Here is a 22,419-nt window from a genome sequence, read left to right as displayed (position 1 = left end):
CAGAGGCAAAACATACCTTTGCCGAATCAAGTGGACTACTACATCAAAGTGCAAGGGCAATTGACCCAACAAATAGGAGGATCTGCACTTCAGTGTCATCTCTCCAAATCCATCTTCGTTGTTGTGATTGGAAGCAACGATCTCTTTGGTTACTTCAACTCAAAGGATCTTCAAAATAAAAGCACCCCTCAACAATACGTTGATTCCATGACTTCCTCCCTAAAACTGCAACTACAGGTAAAAAAAAAAAAAATTCTATTTGAATTTATAAATAATTGTATGCAATTGGATGCTTAAAACTGTTTTTGAGTGAAAATGTACTAAACCATGCTTAATAATTATGATCAGAGGATTATAAAAAAAAAAAATACAGTTAAATAAGTTTTTGTTCTGGTCTTTATAAATAAATTGGTTTCGATTAAAAAAATTAGACGTTATCTAATTTAGACATGGCAATGCAAATTAAAATATTGGCATGATAAGATATAGTTTACCAACATTTAACCGCCAAATGATCACTTAAACATAGTAAACAAACAACAAAGAATAAAATATATCATTTTTAAATTTTATTGGGATCAACTCTTATCTTGTATGCATTTATTATTTTTGATTTGGTATTTATTTGGCAGAGATTATACGAGCAAGGTGCAAGGAAATTTGAAATTGCGGGAATTGGTGCAATTGGATGCTGCCCTTCAAACAGGCTTAAGAACAAAACAGAATGCTTCTCGGAAGCCAATTATTGGGCACTTAAATATAATGAAGATCTTAAAACCTTGTTGAAGAATTGGCAATTGGAGAAAAAGGACATAAGATACTCCTACTTCGATACTTATGCCGCTATCGAAGATCTCATTCAGACCCCAATTTCTTATGGTATTGTTATCGCATGCATATATACTTATAATTAAATCATAATGATAAATAAAAAACTCATATTGCATATACATCTTTTTTAGTATAATTAGCATATATATTGGGAGTTAGGACACTAGGAAAATACCTACAAAACTTGTCTTATATATTTCAGTCTTTTCCTTTTAAAAAAAATAAACAAGTTAGTAACAAATAAGAGAACTAAACAATACAAAACAACAGTAACTACCGTTGGTACTTATCGACTCTTAATTATTTCCGTGGATTTAATGAGTATTTAACTGCTCGATAGATAAAATTTATCGTGCATAAAAAATTATTTAACTGTGTATAAGTAAACAAAATTTACGCTAAATATAAATAAATATTATATATATAATCTTAAGCTCTCTTCTTAAAAGACGCTTCAATTTGTAACTCATTGAAAAAAATACTGAAGCAATTTTGAACAAATTTTGGTGGGAAAAAAATGTAAAACTCTACAAGTTTGTTGTCCTTTATGAATTTGTGAATTTTGATTCTGGTCCCATTAAAGAAAAATAATGTTCCAAAAATTAAAAAAAAAATGTTTATGTTTGATCCCTATATCTCATTTTTAAGAGTTTATATGTGCCATTTTCAGGATTTACAGAAATAAAAACTGCTTGTTGTGGAATTGGTAAGCTGAATGCTGAGCTTCCATGTCTTCCAATTTCCATTGTTTGTTCCAACAGACAAGACTATCTTTTCTGGGATCCTGTCCATCCTACCGAAGCTGCTACTCGCATCTTTGTCGATAGACTTTTTGATGGACCTTCAAGATATGCATCTCCTATTACCATGAGACAGCTTGTAGCGGCTTGAATTTCTTTTTTCTTTTTCCATTGTATATCTTAATTTGTCCTCAATAATACAATATGCCTTTTTTCTTTAACTTGTGATTGTCAAGTAGCTCAAAAAATTAAAAAAGGCCGACCAAAAGAAAATAGAAGAGAGGGGGCAACAATGATAGAGTAAAGAGGAAACATAGTTTACATATATGTTTAGTCTTTATAAATTTGGGTTATGTTGATTTGTTATCCTATTTTTTTTTTTGTATTTTTTTCTTATCATGCCATATAGTAGTAGGTGATCCATTTGCTTTAAAAAGTAAGAATTATTTTAATAGTTCAAAACTCGAAGGATCATTGATGGTTATATTTCACAAGACTTCGGTAAAACAGAACAGCACATTCACATCACAATTTCATTACAACTCTATAACGGTTGCATTGGAAAATACTTGCCAACGCCACAGCAGTTTTCGTCAATGTGCCTCATACTGGACAACTGCATAAAAACCAAAGAAAGAAAGATGTAAATGAACAGTGTAAATAAACTGCATGTATGTCTTAAAGTAGTGCATCAAATGCAAGCATGTCATTCTCAGAAGAATCCTAGTCATTAATAATTTTTCATTTTTCCGTTACCTAGGCACAGCGAAAATGGTCAGCATTCAATACTAACATATGATGTTTTTGATTGATTTATATTTCATTTCATATTGGGTTTTGTTGTTCTTATTGGGTTATATTTAAAAAAGGAGCCTTGGAGCAACGGTTAAGTTGTTTAGGGTTCAATGCTTCCACCTTATCAGATGAGCAACTACCCAAAATGATGAAGAGGAACAAATAATTGTTAACATGATTGGGTTAATTAAACTCCTAGATCCTCCTCCATAATTTTCTTTAAAAAAAGCATCAAATTCGAACAGTGTATAGTTGTTAGGAATCAAGCAAGATTACTGAATGCTCGGATGAAAACTTGAATCTCCAAATAAACACAAAAATAAGCCATGCTACTACTTATAAATACGAGAACTTGTTATTGTACTAACTTCTAAGGAGGCAGAGACTCAAACCCTATGTCAAAAATCAAAGGTCAATTCTATTGACTAGTTTGGAGCCTAAATATGCAACTACATTTTAAAACCTAAGAGAGTTTAAAACTGTATGGATATATTTCCGAATGAGTTTCATTCGGGTAAGGTGTTCCCAATTTTACCCGCCCAAAATTAGGGTTACGATTACCTCCATTATTCAAAATAAACCATCCAAACAAAGTGCACGTTTTCACGCATTAAAAAATTAGGCATCCATGAACAACACATTACATAAACTAAAATTATGAGAAAACAAGCAAGGAAAATTAAAAAACAAGGATTATGAAATTCAAATTGTAAAAGAGAGGGCTTACTGCGACGAGTGCGCTTCTTGTAAAGGATACGGTAACCGCACTCTCTGCACTGTATAACATCGCCTGGTTTCAGCGTATTCTCCATTCCACAATCTGCACAATGAAGAAACAAATGAAAAAAGAAAAGTTCAAAAGAACAAATTGTCTTTCAGAACCCTAGAATCCAAAACCACTCATAGGCAAAAGAATTATCGAAGAAACAAATATGAGAGATGAGATAAGAGGAGAAAGAGAAACCTCCGCAGATGTAGCTAACTGGCTCAGTCCATCAATGGCGCAGGTTTCCGAGTGATCGAGAGACTCCAAGATTTTAAGTTTCAGGCAAGGTTGTGAGAATCGGACCAGTCAATAAACCGGTAAGATAACTAATTCAATGGTTTACTGGTTCGACCGAAGTTCAATCGGTTTAATTAAATATTAAATAAAATTATTAAAAAATCTATATATAATTTTGAATATATAAATTCAATAATTTCTAACTTAACAAAATTCAAAATCTCACAATTTCATATAATAAATTATCTATAATTTAATATTAAAAATTCACAAATTTCACAATTTCACATAATAAATTATTCATGCTTAACCAACCACCTTGGAAAAAGGTGACAAAAGTCAGCATTTGATGCTGAGAAAAACTACATGTATCATCATTAGTCATATTTAAGGGAGAATAAGCAAATACATACATTACTTAACGAGAGGAATGAACAGCAGTGCACCAAATATAGATAAAAGGAACCAAATATAGATAAAAGGAAACTTCACCTGTTATACGAAGTTAAAATTTCCTACTTTTAATTCAAGGCAGAAAATGATATCTTATAAATAACAATGAACAAAGAATAGAAGTCGAATATAGATTGATATCAATCCAATACCAGAATACCAACTTTGATTCAAAAAATATCTTATTCTCTAACATACAAATTTATTCATATTAGAAGAACTGTACTAAGATAGTGAATGGAAGAATACAATGATTAGAACAAATAAAAAATCATGAACAGAATTAACTCAGCAAACAAATTTAACAGAATCTAATTATTAACAAAATCGAAAAGTCCAGCTAATCAGCAAATCAATTACTAACAAATAATAAGTATTATCAAAATCAATTACTAAACCCTAATCCAGCAAACAGACGATGAGGAGATGGCTGCGAAGTACGAACAGAGTATTATCAACATCCAAGTATTATCAAAGTCCAAGCCACAGTGTTTACCGGCGGCGAGGAGGAAGGCGAGTGACGACGACGAGAGAGGAAGCGACACCGGCGAACACAGAGAGAGCGAGCTCGACGATGACAACGACGCGGTGCTGCAGCAAATTTGACAGTGCGGGTTTGGCAAATTTTTTTAATTTGGTGGATTCCAAAATCTAACCCGACCCGCATTTTTTAGCATGTTTGGCATGTTGGCCCAACAGATTCAGCCCGTTTTGCCACCCCTACAATATACCGATAAATTTACCTATGAAAAAAGTGAATCTAATCTTATATATCGCCACCACCAGCTAGCCTTACCTTATCTTTTACATTGTTAATCAATAACATCATTAATAATTTACAATCCCTCACAAAATTCACATGAACCGTCATCACAATCCATAGTTACATTGTGCGCTAAAACCTCTAATTTAAAAAAAAAATATATTTCATGAGCTTTTGATAGTATTGCTGGGCTACAGCAACGACTTGATCGTCAATGGTCGTGAGAAAAAACTACCTCCTTCCTAAGCAAACTTCAATTTTCGACGAATACATTTTCACTCTCATTCTCGATATCTCTTTTGTCGATCTTAGTAACAGGTTTTGCTTCTCTTTTTCTCTCTATCCCAAAGTTCTGTCCAAATCCCATTAAATCTTACTATGAAATATGAATGGTTCTTTGTGTATTTTTTTTCCTTCTAACAATTAAAACTTGTTGAGCTTTGGCCTTGTACTTTGGGATTAAAATTGATTGAATGTGTCGATGGAAATAGCTTATCGAAAAGATTATTACATTGGAATTTGTTTATTAGGAACTTGACTGTTTCACATCCAAGTAAAGGAATTTAAGCTAGATTTGGTCTACAACTGCATATTCGAATGAAAAACCTTTGGGGAATGCTTCTGACTATAAAGTACGAATACTTTGCTAAGTTATCGTGTTCACGTGTCGAACACATTTTGGACACGACACTCATCAACAATTGTCTGACACGCGTGGCTCTCTTGTGTCCAACCGTGCCTTAATAAAAAATTCTTCTTCGGACACGCTTGGACACACCTAAATACCATCACGTGTCAGTGTGTCCAACCTTATTCTTAACATGTATTTTAAAAATGAATTTAAAACTAGTATATATTATTTATTAAAACAAAAAGATTTTCTAAATAATTTATATAATTAAAAAAAGACATTAAAAAAGTTAAAAATTAATTTATATTTTAATATCAACAAATATCAAAATATCATTATAATTTATCTAAAAAATAATTTATAATTTATATATATATACCGTATCTCTGTGTCTTATAAGAATTTAAATTCGTATATCCGTGTATTTTGTGTCGTGTCGTGTCCGTGTCAGTGTTCGTACATCATAGGTTTCTGATATGTCAAAAGTAGAGAAGCCCGATGTTTATTGCAAGGCAATAGCTAATGACATTGTTGATGTTCTCTCAATTTATAGGTAAGTGCAAAGTTAAGGTGAGATAGGACTGGTGATAGTGATAGTGAAGGATTGGTGATTGGAGACAGAGTAGTATTATAGTTGGAGTTAGTTGGATTTTATTAGAGGATAATTTGAAAATTTTAATGATTTTTTTGAATTTGGATAATTTTATCAATAGAATCCCCTGGGTATAAAGTTAGATTCATTTTCTCGTGAGTAGATTTGCAACATTTTGAAATATTCATGGATAAAAAAACAGTTTATTCTAAAATATAATGTAAGGTGTTCATACTTGGACCCATAAAATGGGTCCAACCTCTATAAAACCCAAAGAAGATAAGTTTCTCATGAGTAAAACAGCAAGGCCCACCTTATCCATTAATGAGGTCAAATCCACACGGTGGTTATTTACCTGAACTACATCAAACTTGGGTTCCTAGACCTGAGTCTGACTTAACTCGGGGAGCAAGTAAAATTATCTATCCAATACTTCAATTATATGGATTGTAGTGGTACAACTGCCTACTGGCAGTAACTTCCTACACAATGAGGAATAACTCTCCACTCTGAGCAGATAAAAATCACATGACTGATGACTTAGTCTATGGACTTACTTAATAAATACGTAGATCAGTCAGGTAAATGATTTATCCAATTTTCACTAAAATTTATTTAAATTTTTACTGACTTAGACATCAAAATCTCTTACAAATATCTTAAACTGCCATTTATCGGAACTAATGTAAAGACAATTCGGACTCATTCATCACCACTTTAGACCTCTTCTTATAGTCTATTTCTATACAACCACCTTCAAGTACAACTCATAACATAAAGTTATCATAATATTTGTTGATACTCCTTTTATTCTTTTTCCTTTTTAAATCATAATTGAGTTAGATTAGTAGATTTAAATTAAAGATTCGAATTAAACTTTCCACACATTATAAAATAAGATTTATCATATAAAGCATAATAATTAATAAAAGACTTTTATTCAGTTACGTAAATTATAAAAAAAAACAAATATAAATAAATATAAAAAATTAACAAAATAAAATAAATTTCATAATTAATTCTCAAATTAATGAAAAGCAATTTAGTAGTTCATAACATATCATATGTAAATGCCATAAATTCAAAAAAGACTTGGATAAAAAAATGAGTCGGACTCACCAAAAACAATAAAACAAATAATCAATAAGGGTGAGTTTTAGCCCGTTACAGTGAAATTCATTATTAGCCTTGTCCTTTATGTATTGTTGTGGAGAGTGTTGATGCATTGTTTTCTTTTTGATGGCATGACAACAAGTGACACAATATGTCACCCTGCAATGGTATTATAGATTTTTAGGAGATTGTCACCTTTACACCAGTTGGGAGCGTGGGGTTGCAATATTTTTATGCCAAAATTTGAAATCCTAAACTTTTGAGTTTTTATTTTCGATTAATGATTTTTGAGTTTGTAGCCTACCAATTTTCACGCTATTAAATAATTAACTTTGTAACTGTTTAATTAATTAATAATAGTGTGAATCAATATATAAATCTATGTATACCGTTCAAATTCATATAGTTTAATTAATATTTTGCATTGTTAATAAAAACAATTACAAAGAATTGCCATATCATATTATGATAAATAAAATTTCACTTAAAAAATTTTTTTTATTTAAAAATTTTAAATATAATATTTATAAAAATGTATAATCTGTAGCATATTTATCTATTTATGTATACCTTACACATCTCGGATATAGAGTCATCAAAACCAGCAAAAATACAACTTGGGTATACTCAAAATATGAACAACTACCTGAATGTGTATAAATCGGGTGCACTGTACCCGAGATACAACCATAAGCAATTTCCATGTACTATATTCGAGATATAGCCATAAACAATATGAGGCAATGTACTTGGGATAGGTGCTTAAATAAATAAGGTTCTCTATACCATAGATACATAACAAAAAATGCCTATATAAGTAATTTTTTGGCTTAACTTAACCGTTCATCACACTATATCCATCTTAATTCTATATATTCTTCCTCTCCTCTTTTTCCAGAAAAATGGATAATAATCCGTTTTTTGTAATAGTTTATCCCAATGAGATCATTAAACTCGCTGATGAAGGAGTAATATTTGAGTGCAATTTAACTGTGATGTTGCGCATTTTTCTGTGTTGATTTTCTATATGCGCTTAAGAGTGTCATCTTGAGCAACATGGGAGCAATTGATTCGAAGAAAGTTGGCCGAGTAGCATATAGATTCCTATCAGCAGTGCCTAGTGGAAGTTTTACTAATAGGACGTTTTGGGTTGAAGCCAATAAGCACGTCAGTATAATGTTTGATGTGCAAGGTAGACTAATGCCGCAACATGTAATGGAGTTGTATGCTGAAGTTCATGACATGTTTGGCGGTTTCGGGTCATCTTCTTCAATACACCATGTAGTCCTGACCCTGGCAAGGCCGATTCACTTTGCGAGATAGTGTTGACATAGAGTTGAGCGAGTCTAATTCAGATTATGTTCTTGACACCGGGTCATCCAACGAGAGTGAGTCGTCTGGAGAGTATGTGCCAGATACTCTAGCTGGTGGAGGTATTCAGTTTCTTCTTCCTCCCCCAATATCCGTTCCACAGTTATCAGAAGTTCCAAATGATTATCACACTTTTAATTTGGATTAGACGCAACAAGAGGACCCTTTCAATCATAGCGACAGTGAGGATTACAACATGGATAGAGGGTAAAATTTTGAGTGGGCCACAAGTTTAAGAGTAGAGATGTTGTTCTTGGCAGTGAAGAATTACAATATTCAAAGAAACGCTGAGTACAGGGTCATGGAGTCGAATAGGCTGAAATACCATTGTCGATACAAGCAATCTTCCGTTGGGTATCCATGGAGTCTTCGTGTAGTATTTCGATAGAATCTGAATTAGTGGTAAATGTTGTACTTAATATTTTATAGAATTAAATTAATGTTCATTAAGGTATATCTTAGATGTTGAAATTTATAAGTTCTCTTGTAAGGAGGTGCGGAGGTTGGGGGTACATAGCTGTTTGGCTCCAACCATGTCTCAAGATCATGCTCAGTTGGATAGCAGTCTGATTTACGCTGTTATCCTACCAAGTATACATGTTGATCCATCTGTATCCATCATAGTATTGCAAAGTACAGTGCAACAAAGTTATCATTTCAAGCCATCATATCAAAAGGTGTGGATGGAAAATTAGAAGGTGATTGCTTAGATATATGGTGATTGGAAAGAGTTGTACAATAAGATTCCCAGACGTACTTGTATGGTAAATACGGGGTGTGCTACTAATTGCTGTTGCCCAGGATGGAAACAACAACATTCTTCCCATCACTTTTGCACTAGTGGAATCCGAGTCTACCAAGTTATGGTCATTTTTTTTGACAAACCTGACACGCAGCACGTCACTCTGCAACATGACATACTTCTCATATCTGATAGATCTTAAGCCATTCGCAATTCATTTAATGTAAACAATAGCGGTTGGCATCCTCCTATAGCTCACCATGCTTATTGCATACATCATATGGCCTCCAACTTCAATACCCGGTTCAAATCTGCATAGGACAAGTAGTATCTTATAAATGCAGCTTATAGTCCAAGCAAGGAAGGATGTGATTGGTACTTGGACACTTTGAAGGGGTTATCAAGTGATATGCTTGATTGGGCACTAAGGTTTAGGAAGGCATTGTAGCTCCAGCACTGTGATGAGGGTCGTTGGTATGGTCACATGATCACGAATCTCTCTGAGTGTATCAGCGTTGTTCTAAAGGGAACAAAGAGCCTACTTGTCGCTGATATTGTGAGAGCAACTTATAAGGGGCTGCAACAACTGTTTGTGCACAAGGGTCATGAGGCGCAAGCTCAACTGCATTTTGGTCAAGTATTCTCACAACAACTACTAGCAACAATAGAGAAGAATAGAAAGTCACTACAGAAGATGAGAGTCACTTACTATGATTGTCGAGCTTCAGTTTTTCGTGTGGAGGAGATGGAACCTTTGGAGGAATGGAGCTAGACTTCAAATCGTGTTAGGCTCAACATGCAGCAACATGACTATGGAGTTTTCCAATCCCTGCACTATCCTTGTCGTCATGCTTTAGCTGTATGTTTTGTAGGGAGCATTGAGTGAGGAACCTTGTTTGATCCAGTGTACCATATGGCTTCAGTTTTCAAAGTTTATGAGATGAAATTTCCTTCTATACCAAACGATAAGATGTAGGCCCCGTGGTATGGTGCAAGGCTCAAGCCAAATCCCTCTATACGCAAGAAGGCAAAAGGACGACCGGTATCGACATGACTGCATAATGAGATAGACGTTATTGAGAGATCTGAGAAGAGGTGCGATCTTTATTGTAACACCCTAATACTTTTAAACTGAGTTAAGCTTTATTTGGATTATATTTAGTAGCTGATAGACCTTGCGAAATTTTTCTTTTAAAACAAATGTGAAATATTTATATAAAATAATTTATAGATAAAAATATTGAATAATTAGTTTTTATTAGAATAGTTACTAGTTGAAAAATATAAGTGGATTTGAAAATACTAACATAAAAAACCGGTGTGCTAAACCATGAAGGCACAACAATGACAAGCTTTACTCATACCAAATAAAAAAGGAAACATAATAGTTACAATTGCAATCAGTCAATAAGGATAAAACAAGACACATAGGAAATCCTAATTCTCTTAATTTGTTTAACTATGGCCAAAACAATCGCATATTCTTCCTTCTTAAGGTAAACGTTTAATGTTTTGTATCTACGTCCTCGATAGCTTTCTCCCACTAGTGCACTTGTCTTTTCAACTCAACTGTATTACTTCGTACTGCATCGTTCCTGAAGATGGTACGGAGAGAGGGGTGAGAAACAAAAGTTTCCCAGTAGTTTATCTATATGGTGTCGTCGTATCCCTCCCCAGCCACTCCGAGTTTTAATATAAAAACAGTGATAATGCAATGTTATTCAATTATTATTTTCAAAAGTCCTTGTTAGTCGGAGTGGTGTGACTTTTAGATGCTTCTCATTTACTTATGCTATGACATGTGTGATGCATACAAAATGCCTATAGCGTTTAAAACATATAAATGTAAACTCATGAACTATGGTATGATGTTCTCATATGCCATAAAGCAAGGAAAAATAAATAATAAATAAGAGAAGAATAGTAACATTGCCATAGATAAGTCAAACAGAATAGATCTGAATAAAATAAAGATCTTTAAACAATATCATACATCATACAAAAAGGAACTTTGGAAAAAAGAAGGATCTTTGAATGCAATAATAAACATAATCATCAATAAAAAAAGATAAAAGAAGAACAATCATGATCACACTTTTCATTGTACTTTTCGTTACTTTTTCTCGTAGCTTTTATGGAAGGTATTGAGCTCAAACCGGTATAAACCCTTTCCCTTACCGAAGGTTCTTATCCCAAATGTTTTGGCGATCACCTTCCCTTACCGAAGGATCATCTTGATCGATCACCTTCCCTTACCGAAGGATCATATCGATATCTTGTCTTTGGGGGTCACCTTCCCTTACCGAAGGATCATTCCCTCAGTTCAATTTACAATCAAGGTTATTTAGACATACACAAGAAAAGAGTTATATCAACAAAGATATCTTATTATATAAAATTGATGGGAGTCTCCTTCCCTTACCGAAGGTTCCCAAAAGTTTGCCGATCACCTTCCCTTACCGAAAGATCATCTCGATTATCTTGTCTTTAGGGGTCACCTTCCCTTACCAAAGGATCATTCCCTCAGTTCTTTAATGCACAGAAGATTGTTATTATAATGCATAATGGGTATGGAGAAAAGAAATATTATATCATGACGTGCAATGCTAACATATATATTCAAAAATATTTAGGATATGACATATAAAAATTATCACAAAACCCCCTACCTCGAGTGAAATTCCGCTAGGTATTCCGATGATGCAAATAGATGCGGTTTGTTAGTGAAGAGAGACTTGTTTCATGGCTAGACTTTGTGTATACTAGAATGTTTTGTATAGAAAAAGGGAATAGAATGAGAAAGGAAGGATCAAATAGCTCTCAGGTATGTGCAGATTATGTTAGGAGGCATTTAGATGAAATCTTCAATCTGGATTGTCACTTTGTGAGCCTTATAACTTTTTCTACGTTTAGAATTTGGAATTAGCTATTAGATACAAATTTATAGAGAATTGAATTAGCTTTAAAACTAATCTTAAACTAAGTCAATTGGGTAACCACAGCTTGAGATATTCCCGAAGTACTGTTAGTATATCAGGCTGGCTGATAAGAGCGCGATTTTCTACTCTGAACTTGTAACCGATTTATCTACCTAATTTAATTTGAATTTAATTTTATACTGAACTTAAGAAATAGAGCTAGTATTCTTATCTTTTCATATAACAAAATATCATTCAAATCTAATAAATGTAGAATTAGTTATGACTATGTTTTAAAAGGTTGTTTACTGTCGGTTAGAGATTTACTACCACTAGTGCTTTCATATGTTTAAATTTTAAATTCAAATCTTAAATCATTACTATTTTAATTAATTAATTAGTTATTAAAAAAAATGACTTAATTCAAAAAGTTGGAATGTTACATTCTCACCCCCTTAAAAAAGAATTTTGTCCTCAAAATTCGTGTCTCCTAAGAAGATACTAATTCAACCTCACTTATCCTAGTAGATTTTATCTACATTTTCTTTCTATAGTGATATATCATATATGATATTTCCAACATAAGTAAGTTCAATCAAGAAAACACAAAGACATGCATGTACTCTTGGTGAAAAGACCTTAAAAAAATGAATTTGCATATGAAAACTTGGATGATAAACATATTATATGCATGTAAAAGAAGGAAAGAAAGGAATAATGCTATAAAGATAACAGGGCATCATACTACAACAACATAGATGATAAATAATAGAATAGAACATGACGCATGCCAAACATATATAAAAAGGTAATAAAACATAATTTCCTAGAATGTCTCAGGTGCATTTTTCTATGTCTTTTAAGTATGAGTAGGGTGTTCTTAGACAATCCATATTTTGACCTTTAACACATGCACATTTTGATCAAATAGTTATGGCAATAAAGCTCAAACAAAAACATTTAGGGGGAACACTAACCTTGACTATTAGATGATTACATATCACATAGAAAAGATTTCATTGTATAACACTAATTATAACTAAATGATAATAATTTAATCTGGCAAACATAGAATATGACCCTATGGGATCAAATTCCTCTGATACCAAAATGTAACACCCTAATACTTTTAAACTGAGTTAAGCTTTATTTGGATTATATTTAGTAGCTGATATTCAAAGACCTTGCGAAATTTTTCTTTTAAAACAAATGTGAAATATTTATATAAAATAATTTATAGATAAAAATATTGAATAATTAGTTTTTATTAGAATAGTTACTAGTTGAAAAATATAAGTGGATTTAAAAATACTAACATGAAAAACCGGTGTGCTAAACCATGAAGGAACAACAATGACAAGCTTTACTCATACCAAATAAAAAAGGAAACATAATAGTTACAATTGCAATCAGTCAATAAGGATAAAACAAGACACATAGAAAATCCTAATTCTCTTAATTTGTTTAACTATGGCCAAAACAATCGCATATTCTTCCTTCTTAAGGTAAACGTTTAATGTTTTGTATCTACGTCCTCGATAGCTTGCTCCCACTAGTGCACTTGTCATTTCACCTCAACTGTATTACTTCGTACTGCATCGTTCCTGAAGATGGTACGGAGAGAGGGGTGGGAAACAAAAGTTTCCAGTAGTTTATCTATATGGTGTTGTCGTATCCATCCCCAGCCACTCCGAGTTTTAATATAAAAACAGTGATAATGCAATGTTATTCAATTATTATTTTCAAAAGTCCTTGTTAGTCGGAGTGGTGTGACTTTTAGATGCTTCTCATTTACTTATGCTATGACATGTGTGATGCATACAAAATGCCTATAGCGTTTAAAACATATAAATGTAAACTCATGAACCTTGGTATGATGTTCTCATAGGCCATAAAGCAAGAAAAAATAAATAATAAATAAGAGAAGAATAGTAACATTGCCATAGATAAGTCAAACAAAATAGATCTGAATAAAATAAAGATCTTTAAACAATATCATACATCATACAAAAAGGAACTTTGGAAAAAAGAAGGATCTTTGAATGCAATAATAAACATAATCATCAATAAAAAAAAGATAAAAGAAGAACAATCATGATCACACTTTTCATTGTACTTTTTGTTACTTTTTCTCGTAGCTTTTATGGAAGGTATTGAGCTCAAACCGGTATAAACCCCTTCCCTTACCAAAGGTTCTTATCCCAAACGTTTTGGCGATCACCTTCCCTTACCGAAGGATCATATCGATATCTTATATTTGGGGGTCACCTTCCCTTACCGAAGGATCATTCCCTCAGTTCAATTTACAATCAAGGTTATTTAGACATACACAAGAAAAGAGTTATATCAACAAAGATATCTTATTATATAAAATTGATGGGAGTCTCCTTCCCTTACCGAAGGTTCCCAAAAGTTTGCCGATCACCTTCCCTTACCGAAGGATCATCTCAATTATCTTGTCTTTAGGGGTCACTTTCCCTTACCGAAGGATCATTCCCTCAGTTCTTTAATGCACAGAAGATTGTTATTATAATGCATAATGGGTATGGAGAAAAAAAACATTATATCATGACGTGCAATGCTAACATATATATTCAAAAATATTTAGGATATGACATATAAAAATTATCACAAAACCCCCTACCTCGAGTGAAATTCCGCTAGGTATTCCGATGATGCAAATAGATGCGGTTTGTTAGTGAAGAGAGACTTGTTTCATGGCTAGACTTTGTGTATACTAGAATATTTTGTATAGAAAAAGGGAATAGAATGAGAAAGGAAGGATCAAATAGCTCTCAGGTATGTGCAGATTATGTTAGGAGGCATTTAGATGAAATCTTCAATCTGGATCGTCACTTTGTGAGCCCTATAACTTTTTCTACGTTTAGAATTTGGAATTAGCTATTAGATACAAACTTATAGAGAATATAATTAGCTTTAAAACAAATCTTAAACTAAGTCAATTGGGTAACCACAGCTTGAGATATTCCCGAAGTACTATTAGTATATCAGGCTGGCTGATAAGAGCACGATTTTCTACTCTGAACTTGTAACCGATTTATCTACCTAATTTAATTTGAATTTGATTTTATACTGAACTTAAGGAATAGAGCTAGTATTCTTATCTTTTCATATAACAAAATATCATTCAAATCTAATAAATGTAGAATTAGTTATGACTATGTTTTAAAAGGTTGTTTACTGTCGGTTAGAGATTTACTACCACTAGTGCTTTCATATGTTTAAATTTTAAATTCAAATCTTAAATTATTACCATTTTAATTAATTAATTAGTTATTAAAAAAAATGACTTGATTCAAAAAATTGGGATACATTTATCGTCAGAAAGGTCATACCAAGCAAGGGTGTCCTAACGTTCCAACATCGGATCAATGATATAGTACTTTAATAGGATAGTAGTGTTATTTCATGTCAATTTCAAAAAGTTTATGTTATTTTGATGTCTTTGTCTAAATATTTTCTCATTTGAATAAAGTGTGTTGTTTCCATTTACTTGTTAAGTTTTCATGTTTTCAAATATAGCATTTGGATAAATAATATAACATACGTAGCAAACATAAGCAATCACTACATAATTCAGAAAGTAACAAGTGTTCTAAAGGCTATAAGTACCAAAAAAACAAATAGAAGACGAATACAAAATATAAAGCACTATATAGAGTTACAGTGAAGTCACTACTACTGTCCAGTATAGTGATCAAATCGCTGGCCCATCCGACGTGCAAGTGAACGTGTTTGTCGCTGAGGTCGACTGTGGCAAGGACGAATGATAGACTGGTGCTGTGAAGGACAAGAGAATGACTGATATCCTGATGGCGGGAGTGAATGATAACTTGGAGGTGGAGGTGGTGGCACAATCACTTGGTACGCTCCTGTAGGTGGTACATGTGGATATACTGGAGCCACCTATGTAGCCTTATACATTGGGAATCCCTGGGTATAGTCCCACTGTGGTGGAGCATGCTGTTGAATGACAAGACTTGCCATGGGACCAGGTCAGTATGCCACTGTCGGTGACGTACATGTAGGTGCCCAAGATGTGGAAGATTAGCCTCCCTAATCGACCAACCAATCTCTCCTACCACAATATCTATATGTAAGGTCGTCCATGATATTTTTTGGTAAACACATGAGGTCATACAACTCATCAAAACACACTCGATTTGGTGTGTGACAGAGGACTATCGTCGGTCTAGAATTTATCAATAAAGATCACGTCGAAGTATAGTTCCAAACCGACAACTAGCTCTCAATCAAAGTTTAATTTGGTTGTCACAAGTTTAACCCACTAAAAATAACCAAGAGTATTACTCTCGGGTCATTCTCAAGAGAATGGGCAAGCGTGTGAATTAAAGTTGGTTAGATTTCCAGGGTTAAAAGTCATGAGTAAGAAATTAAACTAAGGAACTTAACATGCAAGAAACTCAATTGACAAGAAACTAAATCTAAACAATTAACATTACCTAAGCAATTTTGAATCTAACAAGCAATGTATGAATTTAAATCTACGCTAAGCTAATTGAACTAACTAAAAGCAACTAATGCAAGAATTAAGTAATTGATGTTTTTGATGTTTCAATTAAGTTGCAAAAGAACTCTTGACTAGGTGTGAGAATTGGGATCACTATCCTTGTCTAATACCCATATATTGACAATTGTAAGGGACCAAACCCATAAAGTTTACTTCTATGCTTGAAGTATGTCAAATAGGCTTAATCAACATCAACCCATAAGTCCCAACCTATCTACTAATTAGTTTAGTAGTAGCTTAGTGTTAATGAGTATCAAATTGATCAACAAGGGTTCCCAAATCATCAATCCAATTAAATCTAATGACTCAAGATCACTCAATCTCTTTTACCAAGGCAAAGAGTAAAGAAAACTACTCCATAACTAGTAAAAATATTTTTTCAAACACTTGGTGTGCACTGTGCACTACTTGGAGACATAGACAAATTGCAAAATAAACTAGAAATTAATGCTACCAACTAACAATCATCAATAATATCAACTCAACTAAAACCATAAAACATGGAAAACATCAATGCATTAAATTGAATTCAAAATTGCCAAGGTTCACAAAATGAGAAATAAAAAAACTAAGGAGAAGAGAAGAACATAGCACTAACAAAGGAACTAAGTAGAATAAATTTTAAATTCAAATCTTAAATTATTACCATTTTAATTAATTAATTAGTTATTAAAAAAAATGACTTGATTCAAAAAATTGGGATACATTTATCGTCAGAAAGGTCATACCAAGCAAGGGTGTCCTAACGTTCCAACATCGGATCAATGATATAGTACTTTAATAGGATAGTAGTGTTATTTCATGTCAATTTCAAAAAGTTTATGTTATTTTGATGTCTTTGTCTAAATATTTTCTCATTTGAATAAAGTGTGTTGTTTCCATTTACTTGTTAAGTTTTCATGTTTTCAAATATAGCATTTGGATAAATAATATAACATACGTAGCAAACATAAGCAATCACTACATAATTCAGAAAGTAACAAGTGTTCTAAAGGCTATAAGTACCAAAAAAACAAATAGAAGACGAATACAAAATATAAAGCACTATATAGAGTTACAGTGAAGTCACTACTACTGTCCAGTATAGTGATCAAATCGCTGGCCCATCCGACGTGCAAGTGAACGTGTTTGTCGCTGAGGTCGACTGTGGCAAGGACGAATGATAGACTGGTGCTGTGAAGGACAAGAGAATGACTGATATCCTGATGGCGGGAGTGAATGATAACTTGGAGGTGGAGGTGGTGGCACAATCACTTGGTACGCTCCTGTAGGTGGTACATGTGGATATACTGGAGCCACCTATGTAGCCTTATACATTGGGAATCCCTGGGTATAGTCCCACTGTGGTGGAGCATGCTGTTGAATGACAAGACTTGCCATGGGACCAGGTCAGTATGCCACTGTCGGTGACGTACATGTAGGTGCCCAAGATGTGGAAGATTAGCCTCCCTAATCGACCAACCAATCTCTCCTACCACAATATCTATATGTAAGGTCGTCCATGATATTTTTTGGTAAACACATGAGGTCATACAACTCATCAAAACACACTCGATTTGGTGTGTGACAGAGGACTATCGTCGGTCTAGAATTTATCAATAAAGATCACGTCGAAGTATAGTTCCAAACCGACAACTAGCTCTCAATCAAAGTTTAATTTGGTTGTCACAAGTTTAACCCACTAAAAATAACCAAGAGTATTACTCTCGGGTCATTCTCAAGAGAATGGGCAAGCGTGTGAATTAAAGTTGGTTAGATTTCCAGGGTTAAAAGTCATGAGTAAGAAATTAAACTAAGGAACTTAACATGCAAGAAACTCAATTGACAAGAAACTAAATCTAAACAATTAACATTACCTAAGCAATTTTGAATCTAACAAGCAATGTATGAATTTAAATCTACGCTAAGCTAATTGAACTAACTAAAAGCAACTAATGCAAGAATTAAGTAATTGATGTTTTTGATGTTTCAATTAAGTTGCAAAAGAACTCTTGACTAGGTGTGAGAATTGGGATCACTATCCTTGTCTAATACCCATATATTGACAATTGTAAGGGACCAAACCCATAAAGTTTACTTCTATGCTTGAAGTATGTCAAATAGGCTTAATCAACATCAACCCATAAGTCCCAACCTATCTACTAATTAGTTTAGTAGTAGCTTAGTGTTAATGAGTATCAAATTGATCAACAAGGGTTCCCAAATCATCAATCCAATTAAATCTAATGACTCAAGATCACTCAATCTCTTTTACCAAGGCAAAGAGTAAAGAAAACTACTCCATAACTAGTAAAAATATTTTTTCAAACACTTGGTGTGCACTGTGCACTACTTGGAGACATAGACAAATTGCAAAATAAACTAGAAATTAATGCTACCAACTAACAATCATCAATAATATCAACTCAACTAAAACCATAAAACATGGAAAACATCAATGCATTAAATTGAATTCAAAATTGCCAAGGTTCACAAAATGAGAAATAAAAAAACTAAGGAGAAGAGAAGAACATAGCACTAACAAAGGAACTAAGTAGAATTAGAACTAAGGAAATTAAAATTAAGACAATCGAACTAGAATTAATAAGCTCCAATCCAGAAATTCAAACAAAAGATGATCAAAATAAACTAAACCCTAGAGAGAAGTAAGTGTTTCTCTCTTTAGGAAACAAAGAACAAAATTCTCTATTGTGATTGTTGTGTCTTCTCCCTTGGATGATCCCCTATCATTTTCTCTTCAATTGGCACCAAATTGGGCTTGGAAAGGGGTCCAAAACCCTCTGAGATCGTGAGTCACATGCTCTCATTAATGAGGCACGTTTTCATCAGCTCGCGTATGCGACCAATATACTCGCGTACGCGAGGGCGCACGAAACAAGGTTGCGTACGTAGCTAGAGTGCTTGTGTACGCGAGATAGCAGAAATTTGAGGCTCCAATTTTCTTCATAATTCCTTACTCTAGTATGCTATCCTCTTCACTTTCCATTCCTACCCTATATAACCTGAAATATTTGAACACACCTATCAAGGCACCAATGGGATGAAATAGTGAAATAAAATCAACCAATTAAAGCTTCAAATAACATAATTTTATCGTTCAAGCTCAACTACAAAGGAATCACAAAAACAAGCAAAAATCAGTGAATAAGTGTGAGATATGTTGAGAAAACCACTCAAATTAGTATAAGATAAACCACAAAATTGGGGTTTATCAGTGTGTTCATGTCGAAGTTAATCTGATCCAACATATCGGTGCCATCACCTTTCTGTCCTACTGTGAACAATGGATCATGCTATTGTGCTACTGAGGATGTACCTGGCATGAAGTCCCTAGCAATAGCCGCCTAATGCCCAGCAATGAATGTGGGTGATGGGACATCCTCCTGGGTAGTAACTGGAAGGACCTCTGAGATCTCCTCCTGGCATGCATACTCTGCCTCCTCATCTGCCAAATGCACATCTTGTTGTGCTGGCATCCTTCATGAGCCCAGGCCTTCCAGATTGGCCTATAGATATAATCTATAACGTGTTTCCTAGAACATCGCCTATGATCTGGAGCATCCGGTGGAAGGTATAACACATCCCGATGATTTAGGGCCACCGAGGGAATGTTCGCCGATGGGGCCGCATCCCTCAGCTCAACCAATACCTCATCCCCAGAGAAAAAATGAACAGTACACACTTCCTGCCACCATAATAAATAGTCCTGTATGAGCTGAGGATCTGGGTCACCCTCAATGGTGACCATCCTATGTTGGTGGCCACGGTCCCTCCACATATCATACCAAGCACCGTGTTTTTTAGGCCACCACACATCATCACCCCAGGTCGTCATGAACAAGAACTTATCCACATTGACCAGGCCCTCTTGCCAATGCTAATGACCACCAAGCTGTCTCTTTACCTTGTCCATATAATGGAACTCTACAAAGTGAAAGCACACTAACGGCACCACGGATCTCTATGTACGAATCTCTTCAATGCTCCTAATACATTCAGGTGTCGTCTGTGTAGCTGGGGATCTTTATACGGTGTCCACTGGAACTGGAAATGTGCATAATACTCTATTTAGCACTAGAAGAGTAATTTGTGTATAACATAGAAAAATTCCAGATGTTGTACCTCGTCAAACCTGAGTGCATCCAGACTGCACCGCAAGCTAAGACCTCTATCACGATGGTGGTCCCGACTCTGCTGTCCAAGTCCCGCCAACCTAATAATCAAGAAATTATAGTTAGTTTTTAATATTGCACATTCTTATTATTACAACAAAAATATTAAATAATTACCTTGAAGTAAGAAGAAATATGAGCATATCGTATCCGGCAGGACAGAAAGTCGGGAAACTATGGTAGATCCACGACATGACTAACGGCACGCACTCGACAATGTCCGTCATATTATGTTGGACAGCGCTGCACAATGAATGATAGGTGTGCTATAGCAATGCAGAGCCCCATGACAATCTTTTGCAACTATTAAAGTCCTCCAGAAAGTGACATCCATCTGACAGGGACAAGGTTGGCTGACTTGTCTGTAAATAAGTATCCTCCAATCAACATAAGTAAGTAACATCTTGCATACTGGCCGAGAGTAGCTGCATCAACCCCTGGTGGAATGTGGGTCACCCTGTTCCTAAGCCAAGTCATTTTTAGCCCAAAATTCTGCTTCTTGTCTTCGAGTTGTGATGGAGGTCTATCACTGAGCAAATCCTCAATCCACTGCCATGTGGGATGCCCATGGAACTACTGGAAATCTCTAGTGTAGTTGCCTATCAGGTCACCATCTGTGTGCAATCCAAGATGGTATGCCACATCCTAAAGTATGATATTGACCTCGCCCTACAGAAGGTAGAAAATATGGGTCTCTAGTCTCCACGGCTCCACAAATGCAGAGAGTAAGGTATTGTCGAAGATGAAATCCTTTAGCTCTACTACATGTCCGAACCCAGCCTCCCTGATATAAGGTAGTAGCATGTCAGACAGCGGGAGCCCTAAAGTCACACGACGTGCCAAGAGCAACCGAGGTGACTGTACAACTACTATTCATTAGTCTTCTGTTGCCTATTGCATTTAATATTGCTTTACAATAAAGTAATTATGAATATAACTTAATTAAATTTAAACATGACTCATTAAATAATTTGATGCATATGAATATTACTATACATAAGAGAATGCATTATTTACTTAAGAATATAATTTAATTAAATTTAAGCATGACTCATTAACTAATTTAATGAATAAAAGAATATATTATTTAATTAATAATAACAAATAAAAAATATAATTATTTCATAATAAACTAACACGACAGATAAAAATTATTTTATATGTACCTAATTAAATTCTAATGTTCTACTCTTCTAACAAATCTCATCCAAATAAAAACTAAACATCTAATTAACATATATTGTGGTATCAACTAAAAACTAAATAAATAAAAATATATTAACTAATTAACTATTAAAAATAACAGATACACGAACTGACCTCAAAGTTCATCAGTGGACACATGTCAGGTTGCATTCAACCTGTTAATGTTTTTTGATCGGACGAAACCCCTCGTCCAGCCATGTATGCTTTTCAAACTATCCAAACCTGAAAAAGTTATAATGAATACAAGGATCTCATCTACACACTTTTTATAGCGTTTCAACAAATCTCGGATACTATGCCCACTTTTCCATTACGAGTGAATCTCAGGTACATAATACCCGATTAACGTGTTTTGTGTGTATCCTAGTAGCACCTGAATTGTGTTTCACCGCGTTGTTTAATATCCAAGATACAATGTACCTGAGATGTGTGTTTAACTTGATTTAGGATACTGTACCTGGAATATGATACATAAATACACCTTAAATTATACATTTTTGTTAATATTATATTTAAATATTTTAAATAAGAAAAATC

At 34.0% G+C, this 22,419-nt stretch overlaps 2 protein-coding genes and 1 long non-coding RNA gene across 5 annotated transcripts in view; 1 reads left to right on the top strand and 2 right to left on the bottom strand.

Moving 5' to 3' along the window:
• Positions 1-1,930, top strand: part of LOC107625003 (GDSL esterase/lipase At5g55050) — a 4,152-nt gene extending 2,222 nt beyond the window's left edge. Inside the window, exons 3-5 of the mRNA XM_016327515.2 lie at positions 4-237; positions 633-879; positions 1,502-1,930. Of these exons, the coding sequence (XP_016183001.1) occupies positions 4-237; positions 633-879; positions 1,502-1,722 (702 nt within the window). The 3' untranslated portion in view covers positions 1,723-1,930. The remainder of the gene's footprint in view (positions 1-3; positions 238-632; positions 880-1,501) is intronic.
• On the bottom strand, positions 1,981-3,744 carry LOC107646227 (DNA-directed RNA polymerases II, IV and V subunit 12-like). The gene is made up of 4 exons (XM_016350429.1): positions 3,736-3,744; positions 3,331-3,352; positions 3,094-3,186; positions 1,981-2,187 (listed from the first exon to the last, which is right to left on the bottom strand). The coding sequence occupies exons 1-4, from the start codon at positions 3,742-3,744 to the stop codon at positions 2,165-2,167; spliced, it is 147 nt and encodes a 48-aa protein (XP_016205915.1). The 3' UTR covers positions 1,981-2,164.
• Positions 18,951-22,419, bottom strand: part of LOC110269515 — a 4,461-nt gene continuing 992 nt past the window's right edge. Inside the window, exons 2-5 of one of the 3 annotated variants that reach the window (XR_002358326.1) lie at positions 21,997-22,339; positions 20,794-21,534; positions 20,627-20,717; positions 18,951-20,548 (exon numbers count right to left, since the gene is read on the bottom strand). This is a non-coding gene — a long non-coding RNA (uncharacterized LOC110269515). The remainder of the gene's footprint in view (positions 20,549-20,626; positions 20,718-20,793; positions 21,535-21,996; positions 22,340-22,419) is intronic. The other 2 variants (XR_002358324.1, XR_002358325.1) reach the window with 2 other exon arrangements.

The sequence above is a fragment of the Arachis ipaensis genome, chromosome B01 (genome assembly GCF_000816755.2).
Source record: "Arachis ipaensis cultivar K30076 chromosome B01, Araip1.1, whole genome shotgun sequence".
In the NCBI taxonomy this organism is placed as follows: domain Eukaryota; kingdom Viridiplantae; phylum Streptophyta; class Magnoliopsida; order Fabales; family Fabaceae; genus Arachis; species Arachis ipaensis.
Note: the sequence above shows the minus strand (reverse complement) of the source record. Positions and strands in the feature narration are given on the sequence as shown.

Bases quoted from the DNA above. Each gene is read 5' to 3' on its own strand.
- LOC107646227 (XM_016350429.1), bottom strand. The intron at 3,187-3,330 runs GTTTCTCTTTCT...TTCATTGTGCAG, and splicing joins AGTTAGCTACATCTGCGGAG to ATTGTGGAATGGAGAATACG. The intron at 2,188-3,093 runs GTAAGCCCTCTC...GTTTTTATGCAG, and splicing joins CAAGAAGCGCACTCGTCGCA to TTGTCCAGTATGAGGCACAT.